This window comes from Pinus tabuliformis, chromosome 7 (genome assembly GCF_031772625.1).
Source record: "Pinus tabuliformis cultivar Carrire ecotype Pingquan chromosome 7, CPIR1, whole genome shotgun sequence".
Classification (NCBI taxonomy): domain Eukaryota; kingdom Viridiplantae; phylum Streptophyta; class Pinopsida; order Pinales; family Pinaceae; genus Pinus; species Pinus tabuliformis.
The window spans coordinates 1,673,277,654-1,673,298,045 of record NC_142293.1 but is presented as its reverse complement, the minus strand read 5'-3'; the positions used below and the strand labels follow the sequence as shown (position 1 = coordinate 1,673,298,045).

The 20,392-nt window shown below is 39.6% G+C and overlaps 1 protein-coding gene across 9 annotated transcripts in view; it reads right to left on the bottom strand.

The window, feature by feature from the left end:
- LOC149254884 (myosin-11-like) overlaps positions 1-20,392 on the bottom strand; it is a 483,587-nt gene that overhangs the window by 46,593 nt on the left and 416,602 nt on the right. For all 9 annotated transcript variants that reach the window (XR_016267192.1, XR_016267193.1, XR_016267195.1 and 6 more), the window contains one exon: positions 9,249-9,449. Coding sequence is in view for 4 of the 9 variants with exons in the window: in XM_089460258.1 (XP_089316384.1) it covers positions 9,249-9,449 (201 nt within the window). In the remaining 5 variants the exon portion in view is untranslated. The remainder of the gene's footprint in view (positions 1-9,248; positions 9,450-20,392) is intronic.

Genomic DNA, 20,392 nt, shown 5'->3' with positions numbered 1-20,392 from the left:
CTCCCTCTGGTGCTGGATCTGAGCAAGCCTCTCGCAAAACTGAAAACATGACATATACCGAAAGCAATTCACTGCCAAAGGACAGGCCTGCAATTCTGCCAATGAGGTGGGCTCCTCTCTCTTATGATGACCACCTTTGCCCCCCCTACGAGGCCTCCGCTGTACCTCAACCTCTGTAGAAGAAGACTGGTCATCACCTTGCTCATAGGTCTCGGTGGTTGACATGGTGCTTTTGAGCAAAGTGGAGAAAATAGACAAAGTAAACTGCTGCCCTTGCCTGCAAAAATGCTGAGTTGTATGCTGTTTTCAAGGGGAAAAAAAATCATGAAGGAAATGTTAGGGGAGGGGATTTTTTAATAAGGAAAGGGAAACATATGAAAACAGGGAATTTTCAAGGGACAATTCACAAACTGTCAAACATATAATCTCATCTTAATCAGCGGGAAATCATTTGCAAAGAAATGTTTTTATTAGGGAAACATGGATAATAATAACCAAGGGAAATGACATGTATGCTCAACAGGGGGATGGGACAGCATAGATAACTTGCTCATTTGATTTCTGCCTTTCAATGTACATCATAAGGCACACCCTGTTTTTTTTTTTTTAAAGGGGTTCATGTACATTTGATGCTAGGGGAAAAGGGCTTCATTGACATTTTGTCAAAAGGGAAAAGGGGTTTCATTGACAAGGATATTAGGAGATAGAAGGGAAAACATGGTTTTTGCTTTTTAGGACCACAGCAACATTACTTTTGATCAAATATACATAGCAATATTTCCTTTGCTTTTGTTTATATACACAGCCACATTTTCTTTATTTCTTGTTTTGGCATTTTATCATCATATTGCTTTCTTTTTTGCATAATCGTTTTGTTTTTCTTTCATAGCATTTTGTTCTTTTTGCTGTGTGTGTTTTTATATCACAATGGAGGGTATTAGGGTTTTGGGAATGTGTTTAGGGAGGGATAGGGTTTGATACTTGGAAGGAGGAAAATTTCATATTCTTTGCAAATAAGATAAGATAGAGACATATGATGACAATTGTGAAATCAATGGGGAAACATGGAGGGAACATAAATGGGAATCAAAACCTTGAAAAAAAACACCAAACCCTAGCATTATGCCTACATTGACAAGCAATCACCAAAATCTATTTTCTTTGCATTCTTAGTGATAAAAACATATAAATGAAAGCTCATCATTCACCATTCATCAATTCATCAAGTGTATAGACCCTACCTCGGTCGATTTTGCAACTTAGAGGGCGATTGGACAAAATTTGGGGCGGTTTTGGTGTCAACAGCTTGACGGGTCGCGCACAGCCCGACGGGTCGCGCCCGTTACAAATTAACACTGCTGGGAGGCGCCTGACGGGTCGCGCACCGCCCAACAGGTCGCGCACAACCTCTGACGGGTCGCGCACCTGAAACTGGTTCAATTTCTCTGCACTTTGCCTCCTTTCGCCTCTTCGCCCTATCACTTCTTCTTGCAAGCTCTTTGGATGCACAATGAGGGTATTGAGAGGGAATTTGACTCTTTATAAGCTCAATTTGAAAAAAATTACTTACCAAACCCACTTTCTAATGTTTTGCCTTGACACTTTCTTTTAACACTGTTTTGAGTTTTCTTTTGTTCTGAATTTGACTTTTTGGGTGCTTTAGCTCCGTTCTTTTTGCAGGTAGACCATCTGATGGACTCTGGTGAGGAGACCAGGGTTATTGCCGGCATTTTGAAATTTTTTTGAAATTTCCTTATTGTTTTACAAAATTGACATGACCTTGGGTTTAAAAACAGGGTTTTTAAATCCAAGGTATAAATAAGCTGTACATGATGAAAAATATCAATGAAACATATTTACATACCTCCTTCTGGCTTGCTGGGGACTCATGGACCTCTGACTCATGATCTTGCAATGACATTTGACTGAAACCCTAGACCTAAGATTTTGGACTTCAAGACAAAACAAAACAAGTGTGACACAAGCTCATTAACTGATATGACCTGATCCAGCAAAGCCAAGAAGGGAACAAGGACCAGCTCCTCCATCAGTTTTATGGCATGCCTAATGGAATGCAAAACTGACATTGATGAGACACCTACTTATGCATATGCAAAGAGTTTTTTGATCACTGATGGAGGGCATCATGACCGACACTAACATACCCAATCACGCTGTTCAGTTCTGCAGTTGAATGATTATGACAGTCTGCACCAAAACAGTTCAGATGGGCTCTCCTAGTCTCGATCTATCCTCGCTCCACATGTAGATGTCTTATAAGTTGTCACAGTTATGAATAGAGCTGGTTTGCAAAGCTTCCACAAGGTAATAAGGTTCACTGTCACCACAACGAAGGGAGAAGCCCTAGATTTCAGAGCATATGCATATATGTTGATGGAGTTAGGGCTCTTCTGGCCCTACGACCCTCACACTATTCAACTGCAATCTTCTCCTTTCATTTGAGGTCAAGACTGCCCTTCAAACCCTTCATGCAATCACGAAATGCAATACCCAAACCCTGATCTGGATGCTGAGATGAAGCGGAGGCTCGATGGTAACTTGCATGAGGGGACAAACTTCCTCATGTACTGCGTCTATCTTCTTTCTTCGGCCTTAACATTACTTCACTTCTTCATGAGATACATTAATCGAAATTTCTATTTGGAGGAGCCACACATAGCCTATATATAGGCTTTCCCTCTCATCCATTGGGCCAACATAACCTTTGATCAATTAGCTAAGCCGGCGTGGTTTCATAGCCTTCCTCTGAGCGGTTTCTTGAGTAAAAATGGTACACATTTGAGTATTTCTTTGATGATCTAGAAGGACTTACATTCATTACATTTAAACAAATAATACATGATTGTCTTTATTTTTACATGACTTATCTTGGGCTCTTTAATTAGAGCAAAAATACAAAAATACATTAATGCAAAAATAATGAAGACCGAACCTAGTTACACTACTTTCAACATGCGTCAGCTCTCTAGCCTTTTGTGTCACCCACGCATGACCCTTTGCCTCTTTGCATCAGCGCTCTGGCCTTCTGCGTCACCCACACAGGACCCTTAGCCTCTGCGTAGTCTCTAGCTGCCTCCGCGTGGCTCTTGTTGCCTCTGTGTAGCCTCCTCAATCACCACGCTGACCCTCTGGCACTATCTCTGCCTCTCTGTTATGTACTCACTGCCCCTCGCTGCAACTAAGATCACTTGTTCGAATTTTCTCAACAGACCCCACTCAACTAATTGATCAAACTTGGTGTATCTCGAACTGACCCTCAAGCCTCCTCTTATAATTTTCCTGTTGACAATTCAATGACCGAGATTAAGTCCCTAATCAACGGCTAAGATTAGATTTGGCTTGATCCATGTCATTTAGAACATTCTCACCTAGTTTTATATTAATACCCATTAATATTTTAATTTTCCTAAGTTTAGACTTAGGAACTCCATTAAAAATATTAATTATTTTAATCTCTCTCTAACCAGGTGGAATTTCCCCAAACCATTTCTGGGTCTTGGAGATCTCATGTGCTTTAGCCTCTCCAACAATTTTCATGGCTAGAGCACATCCGATGCTACCACAAATCAACACCTTAGCATTCTCGATATATCCTACAAGATATCCTTTCTCTGCTATCTGATCTGATTTCTTCCTCTTTTCTTCAGGTAAATGGCAATATGCAAAACTCCCAAATATCTTGAAATGAATCACCTCAGGGTTCTTACTGGTGAAGACACTCTCCAGAGTAATCTTACCTAATGCCCTGTAAGGAGTCCTGTTCTGGATATACACTGCCGTGTTGCATGCTTTTGCCCATAGAAACTTGGGCATATCCTGATCATACAACATTGCCCTAGCTGCTTCAACAATAGTCCAGTTCTTCCTTTCTGCTACTCCATTTTCCTCCGGACTATAGGGGGTTGTCCACTCTCTTTTGATGCCTTCCCTTGCACAAAAATCAGTGAAGTCCTTGTCGATATATTCTCCACCATTGTCTGAGTGCAATATCTTTATCTCCTTTCTTGTCAGATTCTGAACTAGAGCCTTGAACTCTTTGAATCGACTAAAAACCTCATCCTTGGTGTTTAGAAAGTAGATCCAAGTCTTTTTGGAACAATCATCAATGAAGGTGACAAAATATTCGGCACCACTAAGAGCTTTTGTGGACATGGGTCCACAGATATCTGAGTGTATCAATCCCAGAACACTCTTAGCCCTATTGTTGCTTCTGGAAAATGCTGCCTTGGCGTACTTGCCTAGTGCACATCCTCTACATACATCATCTCGTTCGGTACTTAATTCTGGAACTCCTGATACTGTTTTCCCGAGAATTCTTAGAGCCCCATGGTGTAAGTGTCCCATCCTCTTGTGCCATAGTTCATTCAAATCTTTTTCCCCACTGCTGCCTATCAGTGCCATTGGAGATTCTAGCTGTAATCTATATAGCCTGTTCCTTCTGATTCCGTTTTCCAACTTGGGTGTCTGACATATACTTTCTCCTTAATGAAGAAAACGTCATAGCCCTTGTTTTGAAGCTGAGATACAGAGAGTGAGTTCATCCCCAATCCTGGCACACGCAACACATTGGTTGCTCGAAGTCTATACCTCTTCCTACGGGGATAAATTTTGCCTTATTTCCCATGGTGATTTGGAAATTCATCCTTTCTTCCAGATAATCCAAAAAACATTCTCGTATTCCTGTCATATGTCAGGAAGCTCCACTATCTATATACCAAACCTCAGAGGAAGCGAAACTCGCTAGGCAAGCGATTTATTCTTCCAGTCTAGAAGCTAACATAGAATAATCGTGATCCATGTTATTTGTGCTCTCTTCTGGAGATCTGCGTGAGTCCCACTGAGTTTATGTCCCGACATCATGCTCCTGACTCATAGCAGATTCTTCAATCCTGTTGACCAATCTCTGCTCTGATACCATGTGAAAATTTCTAACACTGCAATAACTGATTTATTTCACCTACTTATCTCTCACAATAAGTTATTTATGAAACCCTTCAGTAAACATTAAAATAAATTCTACTGCAGTTATCACATAATTACATAGAGAAAATAATAGTGATATACAAGCACAAGAATAAATCACATCAACACAATTGTTTTTAGACAATTGTACTCGGAAAAACCCAATGTGGGAAAACCAGTGCAACAAATGAGGGTTTATTTATTAATCTTCAGCAACAATCACTTTACAAGGAATGATTCTACAAAAAAACTGAGACACTTCTAGGAGAAACACCTGAGACAAAGTTTCTCCTCCTCCTGGAGATGTTCTGACACCCTGCAAACCCTTCAATCATTTCTGCGTCACTCTGCGTGAGGACTGCGTCTCCAATGGTGTTGTCTCCCTGCTCTTCCCTCTGCATTGTCTCTCGAATGCCCTGCATCACCTCCTCAATCTATGACAACTAGTGATGCCCTCCTCTTCCTTCACCTTGCAACTCTCCTTCTGAAATCGAACTACTTCTCCTTGAGAATCGATTTCCCTTAGGTTACTGAGTATTTGCCCAGTGTTTCTCCAAATGACTCTCAAGTCTTCTCTTATACTTTTCCTGTTGATGAATCAACGACTAAAGATTAAAACAACTTGATCCTCCTCTCTTAGAAGCTTCTCACCCATATCTTTATTAATCCCCATTAATATTTTTTTTTACTAAGTTTAGACCTATGTTACTGGATCCATCAAGCTTGATGGCTGGATCCGCGGATCCCCGGATCAGAGACGGATTCGAATCTGGATCCGTAGAGATCCGCCCATCTTCTCTCCGTGTGTAAATACCGTATGTCAGCAAAAATTTCTCTTCGTGGGTAAAAAAACTGTAATTCAGCACAAAATTTCTAAACAGAAATATCAACGCAAGTCAATTTCGAATGTTAAGAAATGGATTAAAAATCCCTCCGCGAAAATAAACTAGGGAGTTGTTGGACGTCATAAAATTTATTATTTTTACATTGAAATGTATTATTTTTAATACAATATATTATAAACTTTAATTCAAGTGAATGAAGCTAATGATAAGAACGAGCGGATATGAAGTCCGAGAGGGAGTTGGCGGGCCACAATTTATTATTTCTATGTTGACGGTATTATAAACTTTAATACAAAGATATATTATAAACTTTATATTATTTAATACAAATACATATTATAAACTTTAATACATGTGACGTCAAGATTATAATCTACTCATATTTATTTAGAAGATATTTTATTTAAAGTTTAAAAAGTAAGTTTATATTTTAATAAATTTTCAAGTTTAAAAATAGTTTTTCTAAAATAAGTTTAATAATTTGCTTAATATAAATAATTGTAACTAATAAATAATGTTTAAATATTTATAAATGATGCATTAATTATATTATGATTAACTTAATAATTATTTCTAAAGTTTTATATTGAATTTATATATTTAAAAATTTCCATATGTTTTTATTTTTATTTTTATATAAATTTAATTAATATTTATAAATGATACCTTAGGAATTACTTATATAATAATTATTTATTGTATATAAAAATTACATATTGAAAAATTATGTTTTTAAGTTAATATTTATATAAATTCTAATTTTAAAAATTATAAAATATTTTATATTTGCTTGTACTTGCCGTTTCTGGATCCCGACTTTTCAAAAAACTAGCGGATCCGTATCCGAATCCGGATCCTGGTAACTTAGGTTTAGACTTAGGAACCCATTAAAAATATTAATTATTTTAATAACTACTCATCCAGGTGGAATTTCTCCAAACGATTTCTGGGTCATGGAGATCTCATGTGTTCTAGCCCCTCCACAAAATTTCGGAGCTAGAGCACATTCGATGCTACCCAAAATCATCATCATCATCATCATATATATATATATATATATATATATATATATATATATATATATGTTGTTTCCTTACTGTATCCGTATTTGTCTCAATGCAACTTAGAGACTGGCATTAGTTACATTCTTCGACAACTTCAAGTCGGCCTAAAGGGGGGAATTCGAACCCTTAAGTTCAATCTCAAGAAAAGAAGTTTGATCTGTAGCTAGGAAGCAGAAAAGAAGAAGAGCGAAAGTTTAAGAAGAGAGAAGAAGGAAGAAAATCTTGTTTGTAGGCTCATCTTTCTCACAAATGCGAAAGTCTAGGGTGTCTGCAGCTAGAAAGAGGGTCAAAACTGCAGGCCCTAATTGCAGGAGAGAAAAGTGCAGAATCTAGTTGTTGAAGGAGAGAATACTTTGTCTTGACCTCGTTGACCTTGGCAGGAGCTGTGTTGCTCTAAGAAGGATCTCTTGAGTAAGCTGAATTAGGGTTTCTGTGGCAAATTCAAGGCCAAAGTTACAGATTGAAGGTGCAGGAAGAAGTTGTTGTACGAAATCACAGGGTTGAAGTTGCAACTAGAAGCTGGTTGATGCAGGATTGAGCTGTGATATTGGAAGGGCTAACTTGGTACTTGGAGGGGGACTTGGTCTAGGGTTTGGGTATTTGTTGTCTCATTTGAAGCAGATTCTATAAGAAGAGATGCGTTTCTGGGTTTTCCCCTTGGAGGGGTTTTGTCCTGGCTTGGAGCCTAATTTCTATGTCCATTGTCTTTATTATTTTTCTCTTGATATTTGTTTGATGAAGAAAATATAATAAAGAAACACAAGAAGAATAATAAAGTTCACAAGCAAGTATTAAGGTTAAGGAAAATTGGAATTAATAGCTGCCACTTTGCATTTTCCAACAGGGTTTACTAGTGGGCAACATTATTTGGTGATAATCAAGCTTTTGTTCGTATTAATTTTCACTGGATTTGGCATTGTTTGAGGACAGCGAGCCTTCTTGTTTTATGGAAGCTGTGGTATAAGATTGTTTTTGATCATGAACCTAGCTCCTTTCCCACTATTAATTCTGCTTGGAAGGATGAGGTTCATCATCAATTGTTGCTAAAAGGAGTTCTGTTGATCAAAGATGCTCAATCTTTGGCTAACATTGAGTACTCTACTTTTATTTTTTCCCAAGTAGCTCTATGGAAGAGGTTATGATGTTCATTGTATATGCCATTCGACTTTCTGGTCTTATATTTAAAAATACCTTTTCTGTAAGTATAAGATGTACTTTCCAAAAAATAAAAGATATGTGGTTGTTGGTATAGTCAAAGTGACATTCCAATGCATAGCCATTGTTTGTTAATTGCCACAATAACTATGAGCGCTCAAGATTGCTCCATTATTCTCCATTATTGTACATGTTAATTAAAAGAAGTGAATACGAATTGTTGCTTTTGTGATTATTTCTCTCATTTTCGTTCTTAAATATTACATTATTTCAGTAATTATCGCAAAATAATTTAAGCAGTAGTTGATTTAAAGGTGGATTTAGAAGGTGCACATAGTGGTTCCATTTCTAGCCCCATTTAGTGTTTGTAGAGTCATAGCTCCCATTCTACCTACAGCTTACAACACAAAAAGGAAGAAGTCATTGGACAGATAGTCCATATCTTAATACTTCTATAAGACATTAAGCACACTGATTTTGCTCATTTGACCCTGCATGCATCTACTACCAACCAATCCTATGTATTGTGGTTCTAATTATTATTCACTCTTTCTTTCTAGATCGTTTGGAGAAGCCATAGGAACTCTTGCACTGCTATCGTAGCTTGCAATACTTTCGACTCTCGACTTCCATTGAACCAATTTTGTTATTCCTGGCCATTAATATAATTTCTCTAACATCTAGCAAGGCAAAAAGTTGTAAATAGGATTGAAAGGCTGGCCACAAAATTGGCACAATCAACTAATTATGTTCAAATCTGTAAGATATATTCTCATTAATAAATTACATTGGTTGAAGTCTAGATACATGGAAAAAAATCCAAATTAACAAGCAAACATTAAAATCAAACATGAGGAAATAACAGTAAACAAAATAAATCCTAACAAAAAAGGTTCCCATACAAAATGAAGTAATATATAATCATTTTTAATTATAAATATGGCATTTTATTTCGTAAAGCTCGCTTTTATCTAGAAGATACTTCCCAAATAATCAAAATTACAGCTAGTACAGTGAGCAATTTGTCTACATATCCCAATAAAATGGTTGAAGATTGCACGATCAGTCACAACATCTTATAGCCATCTTCTCGATAATAACACCTACTAGAACAGTGCAATTTGGAAACTAGGAACACGCTGTCTAAATAACATAGAAATGAACATGAAAGATTAAAAGCATACTGAAATAAGATACGTACTTGAATGCAAAGGCTCAGTAGCGGGCCTATATCCTTCTTCACATTCTCTCGGAGTATACCATAGATTTTTTCTAGATAAGTCGTGACTTGTTGTTTGAAGAGTATGGCTGGATACTTTGCTTCCACTTGTTGTATTCCCTCATGTGCACCAAAGGTTCCACCAGTTCCTAATGAGCCATGATTTGAGGGTGATTTGAACCCCTATAAAGTCACAAATGTTAAGCTCAGTAAAGAAGACAATCTTGAAATATACAATAACACTCAAATACTTATATTGGTAAAACAATTGATTGCCAGACCTATGATAGATTCTAACTTTGACACGGGATAAAATTATGTTTCTTTTCATCATTTCATATCCATATATGAAGGAAGACCATCAAAAGGGAGTTGGAATTGTTTAGAGAGGTTCACTATATGGTATAAATTTCTATTTAACCATATGAATAATTCATAGTAGATACCTTGAATGCTAATTTATCCATCTCTGATATAAAGAGTTGAAAATTAAAACATAGTTATCCAATAAATTTACTAGGAACATAATGTTACATGAGTGTACACATAACAGATGCCATCTTAAATAGACTCATTAACCTCTTCGCTAATCCATAGGATATTAGTCAACTGGAGCCCATCCAAAGAGAAAATCCATATTAAGTAGCTTGCAAGCGACATATACTATCTAAAGATCCAAGGATACCTTAGTGGACTAATCACTAAGATGGTCTAATGCATGAGTAATAGAGGGCCAAATAAAGATACCTCCTATTATCCCTCATTCCAACAAGGCTACATACGATCATTTTTTCATTTCAATAACACCATTGTAAGTCCGAAGGATGCAAGTAAACGCCTTGTAAGTCATGCGAGGCTATGCATTAGGGAATCCTAGTGCTATTATGGTCAGCCATGGCTAGTCCATTTGGTCCCCGCTCTTAGCTCCTTTCGTCTTAAATAAGATTGCAAGAATTGGAATGGATCTCTTTGGGATTCATTGTTTAGGATGTAAGGGTGATTGCAATTGTAGGGCCAGTCCAGCCCATGTGTTGCACACCTATGCCTTTCCACATGGTTATGACTTATGTGTCATAGACTCTGTATGGATCCTTGGCTTTGAAGCAATATTCATCATCTAGTTCTCAACATGGCACTCTCACAGTTCTCAAGGCAATGCACAAAACCCAATGCATGTAGGTCCTCAGATAAAAAATAAACAGTGTCTCAAATTAATTAGAATATTGTATAGATTAATTAGAATATTGTATAGATGACATGCAACGTAAAATTTTTGATAAAAGATAAAGGCATCATTCAGATATTACATTCTAAAGGTAGTCATACCCTCTCTAGGTGGCACATGGGGCTTTTAGGTGGCAAAACAAGGTGAAATTGAGAACCTAACATGTGATGACAAACTTTGCATCAAATGTTAAAAAAATATTCAATTGAACAAAACCCATGTTTCAGATTCCTCAAATTCCCAAGGGTGTTGCAGCTTTAAACATATAAGTCATCCATGCAAGGTGGACATCCTCCCTTAGTGACACATTGGGAGCTCAAACTAGCCATTGGAGATGAGTCATCCGAATACTATTTTCCTCATTGAGAAAGACTAAGGCCAACATGAGCTAGTTGTGGCATCTTCAAGCCAAGTCGACCTCCCCAAGCTAGTTGTTTTATCTTCCAAGTTGAACATTGAGGTTGCTATGTATTGCCGCCTAATCCACACCTAGGTTAGTGTGGGGAAAATCTTTAATCCACTTAGTGTGGTCTTGGGGTCAAGTCACGAGTTGAGTAGTTGTCACTCAAATCTCAACTCCTCCGTCTAGGCTAACTCCTAGCAAAGCCAATGTAATATCCTGTTTGGATATTCTTGTTGTAAAAATTTTAATCTATTGCAAAAACTTGAAATTATTCTTATAATTTATTAAAAATTAAGTGCAGTTTATTTGCTACGACAAATAATGAATAAAATCACAACTGCAATTTTCACCATAAAAATGTTGCAGAAAATATGTAATATCCCCAATTTTGATTTTCTTTCATTTGAGGAGATTAACGAAGTTTATTGGGGAGGTGCTAGGCATAACACAATTTTGTGGTTCAAGTTTTGGAACTGATTTCGGCTTGAGGGACTTGGGTGAAAAGGCAAGATAGCAACTCATGTGCAGGTGGGGGCCACAGGAGAGAGAAAAAAGGAATGCGCACTTGTGGAGCAAGAAAGAAAAAAAGGGGGTGAACTAGTGGAAAGTGGGGGCCACCAAGGGAGAGAGAGGCCAACAATTATAAAAAGGAACAAGGAGGCTCTCATTTGGGACATCTTTGATCAGTTGAAAATTTGACATTAGTTCTCTTGAGTAGCTTAGCCAAGATAACTCTATTGTTCAGCACAAGGAATTCCCAAGCAGGAATTCCAACCTCTCTTTCGGTGGACTTCGAGTGCCACCCTAAGGAGGAATTTCTGAACTTAGTGGGAGGTAAATTTGTTGGAGATTGCCGTACCTTTCAACCCATTTCTTACCCAGTAAGATTTCTAGGGAGGATGCAGGAATCAAAATCATACCACTGAGTTGGGGCAGAGAAAAGGGGTATTTTGGCATGAGAATTTAGCAGAAATTTCCCTTAGGTTGGACTAGCATTTATGGAAATTTTCAGGGCTTGAAGTTGCATCTTTTGTGAGAGCTCAATATGCCTCTAGGGCCTGCGCAATAGTGGCATTGGATAGAATTCGTGGCGCTGAACACTTCATGCTTGTGTGGGTTTTTAGGAAGGAAATCCACTGACTTTTTCGGAGGAATTTTGTAGGGCCATTCTACAACTAATTGAGGAGGGATTGTGACATATTCAACAATTGTAGATTGTGGAGGACACAGAATCTATAAAGGAGGGTGTAGCACCAAATTTGGGTATTTCGGGGAGGTTGAATTAGCCCAAATCCTTCCTGGGTTTTGCTGGAATAGCCCAAGGAGCATGATCCTAATTTTGCAGAATTTTTAGAGGGCATTTGCAACGTATTTCTGGGTGGTACGAATTTCCTAGCTGGTGGAGGAGCTCATTCTAATTGGGGGTACTGGGTTTTTTTGGGTTTAAAGAGAAGGAGCTATGATTAATTTGGTTGAATTTTCTGAGCAGTCTAGAGGAGTAAAACACAAATCTCTTTCTAGCCAGCAACAACAAAATTCTAGGGCCAGCGCAGAAGCAGAAGGAGAAGTACTTGCTAGCATCCAGGCATCATCTTCACTCACCTGGGATTTGTCTGGCTTGCTTTTGCAAGCCTAGGTGCATCTACTCCATGCTTATATTGTACTCTCATTGATATATAATAAAATGGTTCAGCTTGGCACAGTTTTGCTGAATTTCTAGGTGACAATTGCATGCGTAAAGTTTTGTGTTACATGTGATGTTTTTGTTTGATTATCACTGTTAATTTCCATTTGGAATATTACAAAATACTTGGAACTAAGAAAATAGAGCGCACACAATAAAATTGACACTGTTATTTTTGGACAATTGTCCTTGGAAAAACCCAATGCGGGAAAACCGGTGCAGCAGATGAGGGTTTTATTATTATGCAACAGTTAAATTCTGAGCACAAGCTATGGATGCCCAGCTGGCTATCCAATCAAAAAATAACTGACAAAAATAATTAGAGAGAAAATTCTCTCTCTCCACAAGCAAACTCGATCTCTGGCTCCCTCTGAAAACTGGTCGTCCAACCCTTGTGCAGGCCCTTCTGCACAGACCACGTGTGGATTAGATCAACCACAGATCAAGACGTCCTGCTTGTCTCTGCTGCTAGAAGTGACTCTCTGGTCCTTTGGAAAATTTTCCCAACCTCTAGAAAAGCTAAATCGACCTCCCTCTTGTCGAAATGTGTAACTAGGTTTGGTCTTCATAATGTCTATTGTAATCATGATTTTATATATTTGATATTAAAGAGAAAATAAATTTATTATTGTCATTCTTGATGCATGGGTTTCATGCTCAAGCTAAATTTATTTATAGGTTAAGCACCCATTGTGTGCTTCTAGGGCTTGTCATTGAGTCAATAACTCAAAAGAGTCATTGTTAAAGAAATTTTTTGTAAAGTCAAAAGTGTTATAAAGACCCTTCAAGACCTTGTCAAACAAGTCGGCCTCAGGGAGACAATTCGTACCCCTGGAAAGCTTATATATAGGAGGCATTCAAGCTCATTTGAAGAGAGCATCTAAGACACACGGAGAAGCAAGAGAAGAAGTTCGATCTTAAAAGGAAGAATTCCTAAGGCAAGTGAAATTCATGAAGAAAGTTAGGGTCAAAGTTTTTGGGTCTCTCTCTCTCTCTCATATAAAACAAAATTTTGAAGTTGTTGGGATCGAAATTGACGGAGAATTTGATGGGGTTGAAGTTACAGGAAAAGTTGTTGGGTTTCAAGTTGCTGGAAAAGTTGTTGGGGTCAAAGTTGTTGGGAAAAGTTGTTGTGGTTGAAGTTGTTGGAATTATTGTTGGGGTCAAAGCTACTAGAGAAGTTGTTGGAAGGTTGAAGTTTGTTGTTATAAGTTGTTTAAGGAAAGCTCAACAAGGAAGGTTCACTTGGTCTTGGAGGGGTCTTTGTCAAGGGTCAAGGTCTTGGGTCTTGGAATTCGTCCTCTGAACATTCTATAAGAAGAGAAGAATTCTTGTGGGTTTTATGTGAAAATTTCATCCGTCACAGGAATTGGAAATTATTTTTCTAATTGTTAATTTATTTAACAATTTATCTGTTGTCTGCCGTGACAAATATCAAATAATTCACACTGTGATTTTCACAAATAAACTGTGGAAGAAAATAGCATTGGAAACTGAGAAATTCTAGCACACACACATAAAAAATATGACAGTTATTTTTGGACAAATGTCCTCGAAAAAACCCAACTTGGGAAAATTGGTGTAGCAGCTGAGGGTTTTTATTATTATGCAACAGTGAAATTCTGACTACAATTTGGATGCCAAAAACTAGAAATCCTGCAGAGAAAATATTGGAAAAAATATTTCGAGGGAAATTACCCTCACTCCGAGCAACCCTGACACTTGACTGCTACTAAAAAGGAAGTCGTCCAACTGGCCTGCGCAGGATCTGCGTGAATCTAAGGCTACCTGCCACACGTGCTGCCTAGATTGTCTGCTAATCAAGCTGTCCTACTTGCTGTTCACAGGGAAAAGGCTTCTTCGACACTCTGGAACTGAAAACATCTTCCTCAGCAAATCAAATTTCCCACTGAAGCTTCTATGTTGGCACTGCGCAACCTCCTGGACAAATCCCGACCTCTCTGTAAATGCAGTTGCTGAAACTGAAAATCTTCCTCTGGTTTCACTGACTTTACCCTTCACAGTTTCTACGTCCTTCTTTAGATTTCTAGCACCTACTGCTACTCTCTAGAAATCGAACTGCCAAAGAAATCGAACCCCACAAGTATCTTCTCCAAGTTCCCATCTGTGAAAATCTGGATGCCCAAATTTCTACTGAAACAACTGATTACGTTTCTTTTATTTTTTAATTACTGAACAAAATTACTTATTGTTTCCAATAGTAAACACCAAAAATAATACACTACAACCTCCACCATTTAAATAAAATGCGGAAACAAGAAACTGAACAAGAAAGAAATACAACACATCTACACAATTATTTTTGGACAAATGTCTTTAGAAAAACCTAGTGTGGGAAAACCGATGCAACAGCTGACGGTTTTTATTTTTATGTAGTAGTAATTTCTGAATACAATCACTGGATGCCCTCCTGGCTATCCAGTACAAAGAATATCACTGACAGAGAGATAAGTGAGATTATCTCACACTATCATTGGAGATTTGATTGATCCAACCGCTGAATGAACGAACCTTGGCTTCCTCTGCGCTGCGATTGCGCCAACCTAGCATCACCCCTTCTGCTGATCGATTTGTTGCCTAGGAACTTCGATTTTCACCTCCTAGTCTCACACCCCGGCTTTTGACCTCTGAAATCGATTCCTCCAACAAATTTTCAGACCTCCTCAAGGCTCTGCGCTGCCTCTGTGTGGGCATGCGTCAGCGTCTTTTGGCTCTGCATTGCCTCTCCCAGATCTCTCTCTGCCTCTTCTGTTGAGTATTCCCGAATTAGGAGAAATCTCCAACCGGAACTATCCCTGCCCCTCACTGCAAAATCTCGTTTCGAAATTCGATATTCTGAACTCTATTCAATGTGTTCTCCAAGTGCCCCTTAGGCCTCTTCATATATCTTTCTGTTAGACAACCAATGACCTAGATTAACTTCTAATCAATGGCATAGATCATTCTGGCTTGATCCTCATCTTCTTCTAGAAGTTTCACCCACAGTTAGATTAACACCTTTTAATTATTTTAATTTCTTATGTTTAGACTTAGGGTCCCATTGAAAATAATTAATTATTTTAGTAAAACTGTCTCCAGGTGGAATTTCCCAAAACAATTTCTAGGTATTGAAGAATGCATGTGTCTAAGCCTCCTTGCAAATTTTGAGACTTAGAGCACTTCTGATCCTACCAAAAATCAACACTCCTCTTAGCGACGAATGTGCTCTAGTAATGCAAACTGTTGAAGCATCACTTTGACTCTGAAACATCTCCCTTTGCGCCGTTGAAGACATCGATGCCCACCAACTACTGCGCAAACGCTGCATCTGTACTGCTGCTGGCCCTGCCACTACCAACACTGCATCTGTACTGCAACTCCCTCTCAAATTCTGCATCCATGTTACTGCTAGCATTGCCACTGCCAACATTGCATCTGCATTGCAACCTTCTCCAACTGTTGTTGCTACTGCATTAGCAACAGAAAAGCATCCCAAATTACTGAACAAGTGTTCGGTATGATGCATCTTATTGTTAGAGTTTGACTGCTGCTAGTCTCTACGTTGACCCTTTGAAGCCTCTGCACTGCAGCCGACCTCTGCTCTATGCGAACTACATTGTTGTAAACTCTGCTCTGCGTTGGTCAGTCTCTGGCACTCCTAGCCACTGCAATTGTCACTCCGACACTCCTCTGCACCAATTGATGCTGGTCCATCCTGCTACTTCTGATCTGGGCTCCCGTAGTAAGGAATTGATCCAAGAGGTGGGCTCCTCAAGGATCCTGCCCATCTGCAGTCCTTTCGAACTACAACTCTAGATCACCCCACCTCCCTCTTGGAGGTATCTGGGCTGTCATGGCAAACTCCTCCTCGATCTTCGTGGGTGCAGCCTTTGAATCATGCTTCTCATCTTTGTCCTTCTTTTTGAGAGGACACTGTGTTGTGTAGTGACCGAATTCACCACACCTGAAGCATTTAATCTCCGTGTGAAAATTCTATCACTGCAGCAACTGATTTACTTTTCCTACTTATTTCACCATAAGTTATTTATGAAATTACTTCAATAAACATTAAAATAAATATTGCTGCAGATAACACACTTTAATACAGAAACACACATATGCACAAGAATCAACACATTGACACAATTAGTTTGGACTAATGTCCCCAGAAAAACCCAATGTGGGAAAACTGGTGCAGTAAGGGAGGATTTTATTATTCAACAATTTTCTAGTACAACAGGGTGCCAAACTAGCTTACCCACAAATAGACAAATTTTCCAGCACTTCTTCTAAACTCATCGCTAGCCCTACTAACATCTACGTGACCTGAAACCCTTTGCGTCAGTCTGTTGAGACTCTACGCAGCCTTGCTAGCCTTCTGCATCACTCCCGCAGCCTCTGGGTGGATGACGCAGGCCCTGTTGGTTCTGTGCAGCCTCTGTTGCCTCTGCGTGACTCCCTCTGGCCATGCATCTGCCTTTTCTGCCTCTGTGCTGATCTCTTGTCTCTTTGTTCCGTACTTGCTGCCTCCCGACTTCTCTCCAGACCACTAGTTCAATTTCTCAGCTAACCCCGCTCCAGAAATTGAACTGACTGGTCTCCTCAGTGTGTTCTTCAAGTGACCCTCAAGCCTCCTTTTATACTTCTTTCGTTGACAAATCAACGGTCGAGATTAAGTCCCTAATCAATCGCTAAGATTAGATCTGGCTTGATCCATGACTTTTGGACCATTCTAACACAGTTTTATATTAATACACATTAATATTTTATTTTCCCTAAGTTTAGACTTAGGGACTCCATTAAAAATATTAATTATTTTAATATCCCCAAACTGTTTAGAATCTGCCCAAACCCTTTTTGGGTATTAGAGATCTCATGTGCCTTAGCCTCTCCACCAATTTTTGTGGCTAGAGCACATCTGATGCTACCCGAAATCAACACTCCCTCTTAGCGAGGATTGTGCTCTATTAATACTCCTCACTGAGTATCACTCTGATCATTTGGCATCTCCTTGTGCTGATGCTAAGCTTCCCTGCCCAACATCCTCTGCACTGCTACCCATGACACTGCCACTGCCACTACTGCATCTGTACAACAATTCCCTCTACTGCCACTGCTGCATCTGTACGACAATTCCCTCTACATCCGTGTTGTTGCTGGTCCTTTCTCCCAACACTGCATCCACACTGCAACTCCCTCTGCATCTGTGTTGTTGCTGGTCCTTTCTCCCAACACTACATTTGCACTGCAACTCCCTCTTTATTCGTGCTGCTAACACACTCATTTCTACTTCTGAAAGGGGTTCTTTACCATCCCCATCTTTTCCTTGAAGTAGTCAAATTTTGACTTTCCAAGGGCCTTGGTGAGGATATCTGCCACCTGTTCTCCTGTAGGAGTGTAGCTCAACTGTATAGCTCCTCGTTGGACACAGTCTCTGACAAAGTGACACCGGATATCAATATGCTTCGACCTATCATGAAATACTAGATTCTCAGAGAGTTTGATGCAACACTGATTATCACACATGATCCTGGTCGCCTCCATATTTCTTTTGAATAGGTTCACCAGCAGTTTTCTAAGCCATATGGCCTCACACAAAGTTGTGTTTGCTGCCATATATCCTGGCTCAGATGAGCTCATAGCCACGAACTTCTGTTTCCTACTGCACCAGGAGGTCATTCTTGATCCAAAGTTGAAACAGTGCCCAAAGGTACTTTTCCGATCCACTGAACTTCCTGCCCAATCTGCATTAGTAAATCCACTCAACCTGATATCCTTCCCCTCAGTGTATAAGAGCGCATAATGCACTGTTCCCTGCAAATACCTGAGAACGTGTTTGGCTGCTGCCCAGTGTGCCCTCTTTGGTTCCACCATGAACTGACTGAGGGTGTTGACAGTGTAGCAAATATCTGGCTTGGTATTGACTAGATACATCAAGGACCCTATGAGCTGCCGGTATAGGGTGGGATCGACATCCTTGTCTTCTGATGCATCAATTTTCTTCTAGTTGGTGATCATTGGCGTAGCCATAGGTCTACAGTCTTCCATCCCGAACCTTTTCAGGATTTCTGTAGCATACCTCCCTTGCCCAAGGAAGATTTCTCCTTTCTGCTGCAAAACTTGCAACCCTAGGAAGTAGTGCATTCGTCCCAGATCCTTCATATCGAACACCGTGGCTAGATTCTTCTTGTAGTCCTCAATGAGTCTGGATGATCCTGTCAGAAAGAGATCATCCACATATAATACTAAGATAAGCGGCTCGTCCTCTATGACCAGATAGTAGAGATTCAGATCCGCATCACTCTTGACAAACCCCATCTTCTGCAAGTAGCCATCTATTTGACCATACCACGCTCTCGGTGCCTGCTTCAGCCCATACAAGGCTTTCTTCAGTCTGCATACATGAGACTTCTTCTCATGAGTTTCAAAGCCCTTTGGTTGTTCAATGTATACCTCTTCTTCTATTACCCCGTTCAGAAATGTCGTCTTGACATCCATCTGATGGATCTCCCATCCCATCTGGGCTGCAAGAGATATCACAGTCCTAATAGATGTATACCTGGCTACTGGGGCGAAGGTTTCCTCATAGTCAATCCCTTCCTTTTGAGCATACCCCTTAGCCACAAACCTGGCCTTGTATTTCTCAACACTGTCGTCTGCAGCATATTTGATCTTGTAGATCCATCTTGAACCTACCACAGATCTGTCTTGAGGCCTTGACACCACCTCCCAGACATCGTTCACCATTATGGAGTTATACTCCTCTACCATCGCATCTAGCCAGACTTGATGCTAAGCTGCCTCCTTGAAACTAGCAGGCTCTCCATCCTGAGCTACTATCGCTTGATATCTGTCTAGTTGTTTTAGCTCCCTCTTACTGTTCCTTGGCTCACCGATGAAGTTATCTGCTAGTTCTTCCTTTGCCAGCAGGTGCTTTTGTTCACTCCTCCTCTTCATCCTGAGAATCTTCCTGACCCGAGGAAGAATTCTTCGCTTATGTTGGTTGAAGAGGCATGACCAACGGATCCTCTTTCGACTGCTCCTTGGAAGGCAATTCGCGAGATCTTCTGAAAGCTCTGTCCTCCATGAACTTTACATCTTGTCGTACTACTACCTTCTTGCTCCGTGGAAGATAGATTCTGTATACCTTAGCATTCTCGTTATATCCCACCAGATATCTCTTTTTTGTAGTCTGAGCCAGCTTCTTCCTCTTTTCTTCGACTATGCAGCAATATGCTAAACTCCCAAATATCCTAAAATGACTGACTTCATGCGTCTTCCCAGTGAAGACTTTCTCTGGAGTAATCTTGCCCAATGCCCGATGAGGAGTCCTGTTCTGAACATAGACAGTTGTGTTGCATGCTTCTTCCCATAGGAATTTTGGCATATCCTGATCATACAGCATGGCCTTAGTTGCTTCTACAATAGTCTTGTTTTTCCTTTCTGCAACCCCATTCTGCTCCGGATTGTAGGGCGCTGTCCACTCTCTTTTGATGCCCTCTTTAGCGCAATAATTAGTGAAGTCCTTATCGACATACTCTCCACCATTATCTGAGCACAAAACTTTTATTTTCTTCCCAGTCAGATTCTCCACCAGAGACTTGAACTCCTTAATCGACAAGTTTTCCTTGACTGGTCATCAATGAAGGTAAGGAAATACTTGACACCATTGAGAGCTTTGATGGACATAATTCCGCAGATATCTAAGTATATCAATCCTAGTACACTTTTAGCCTTGTGTTTGCTCCTAGGAGATGCCAGCTTGGCATACTTTCCTAGAGCGCATCCTTGCATACATCATCTCATTCCGTATT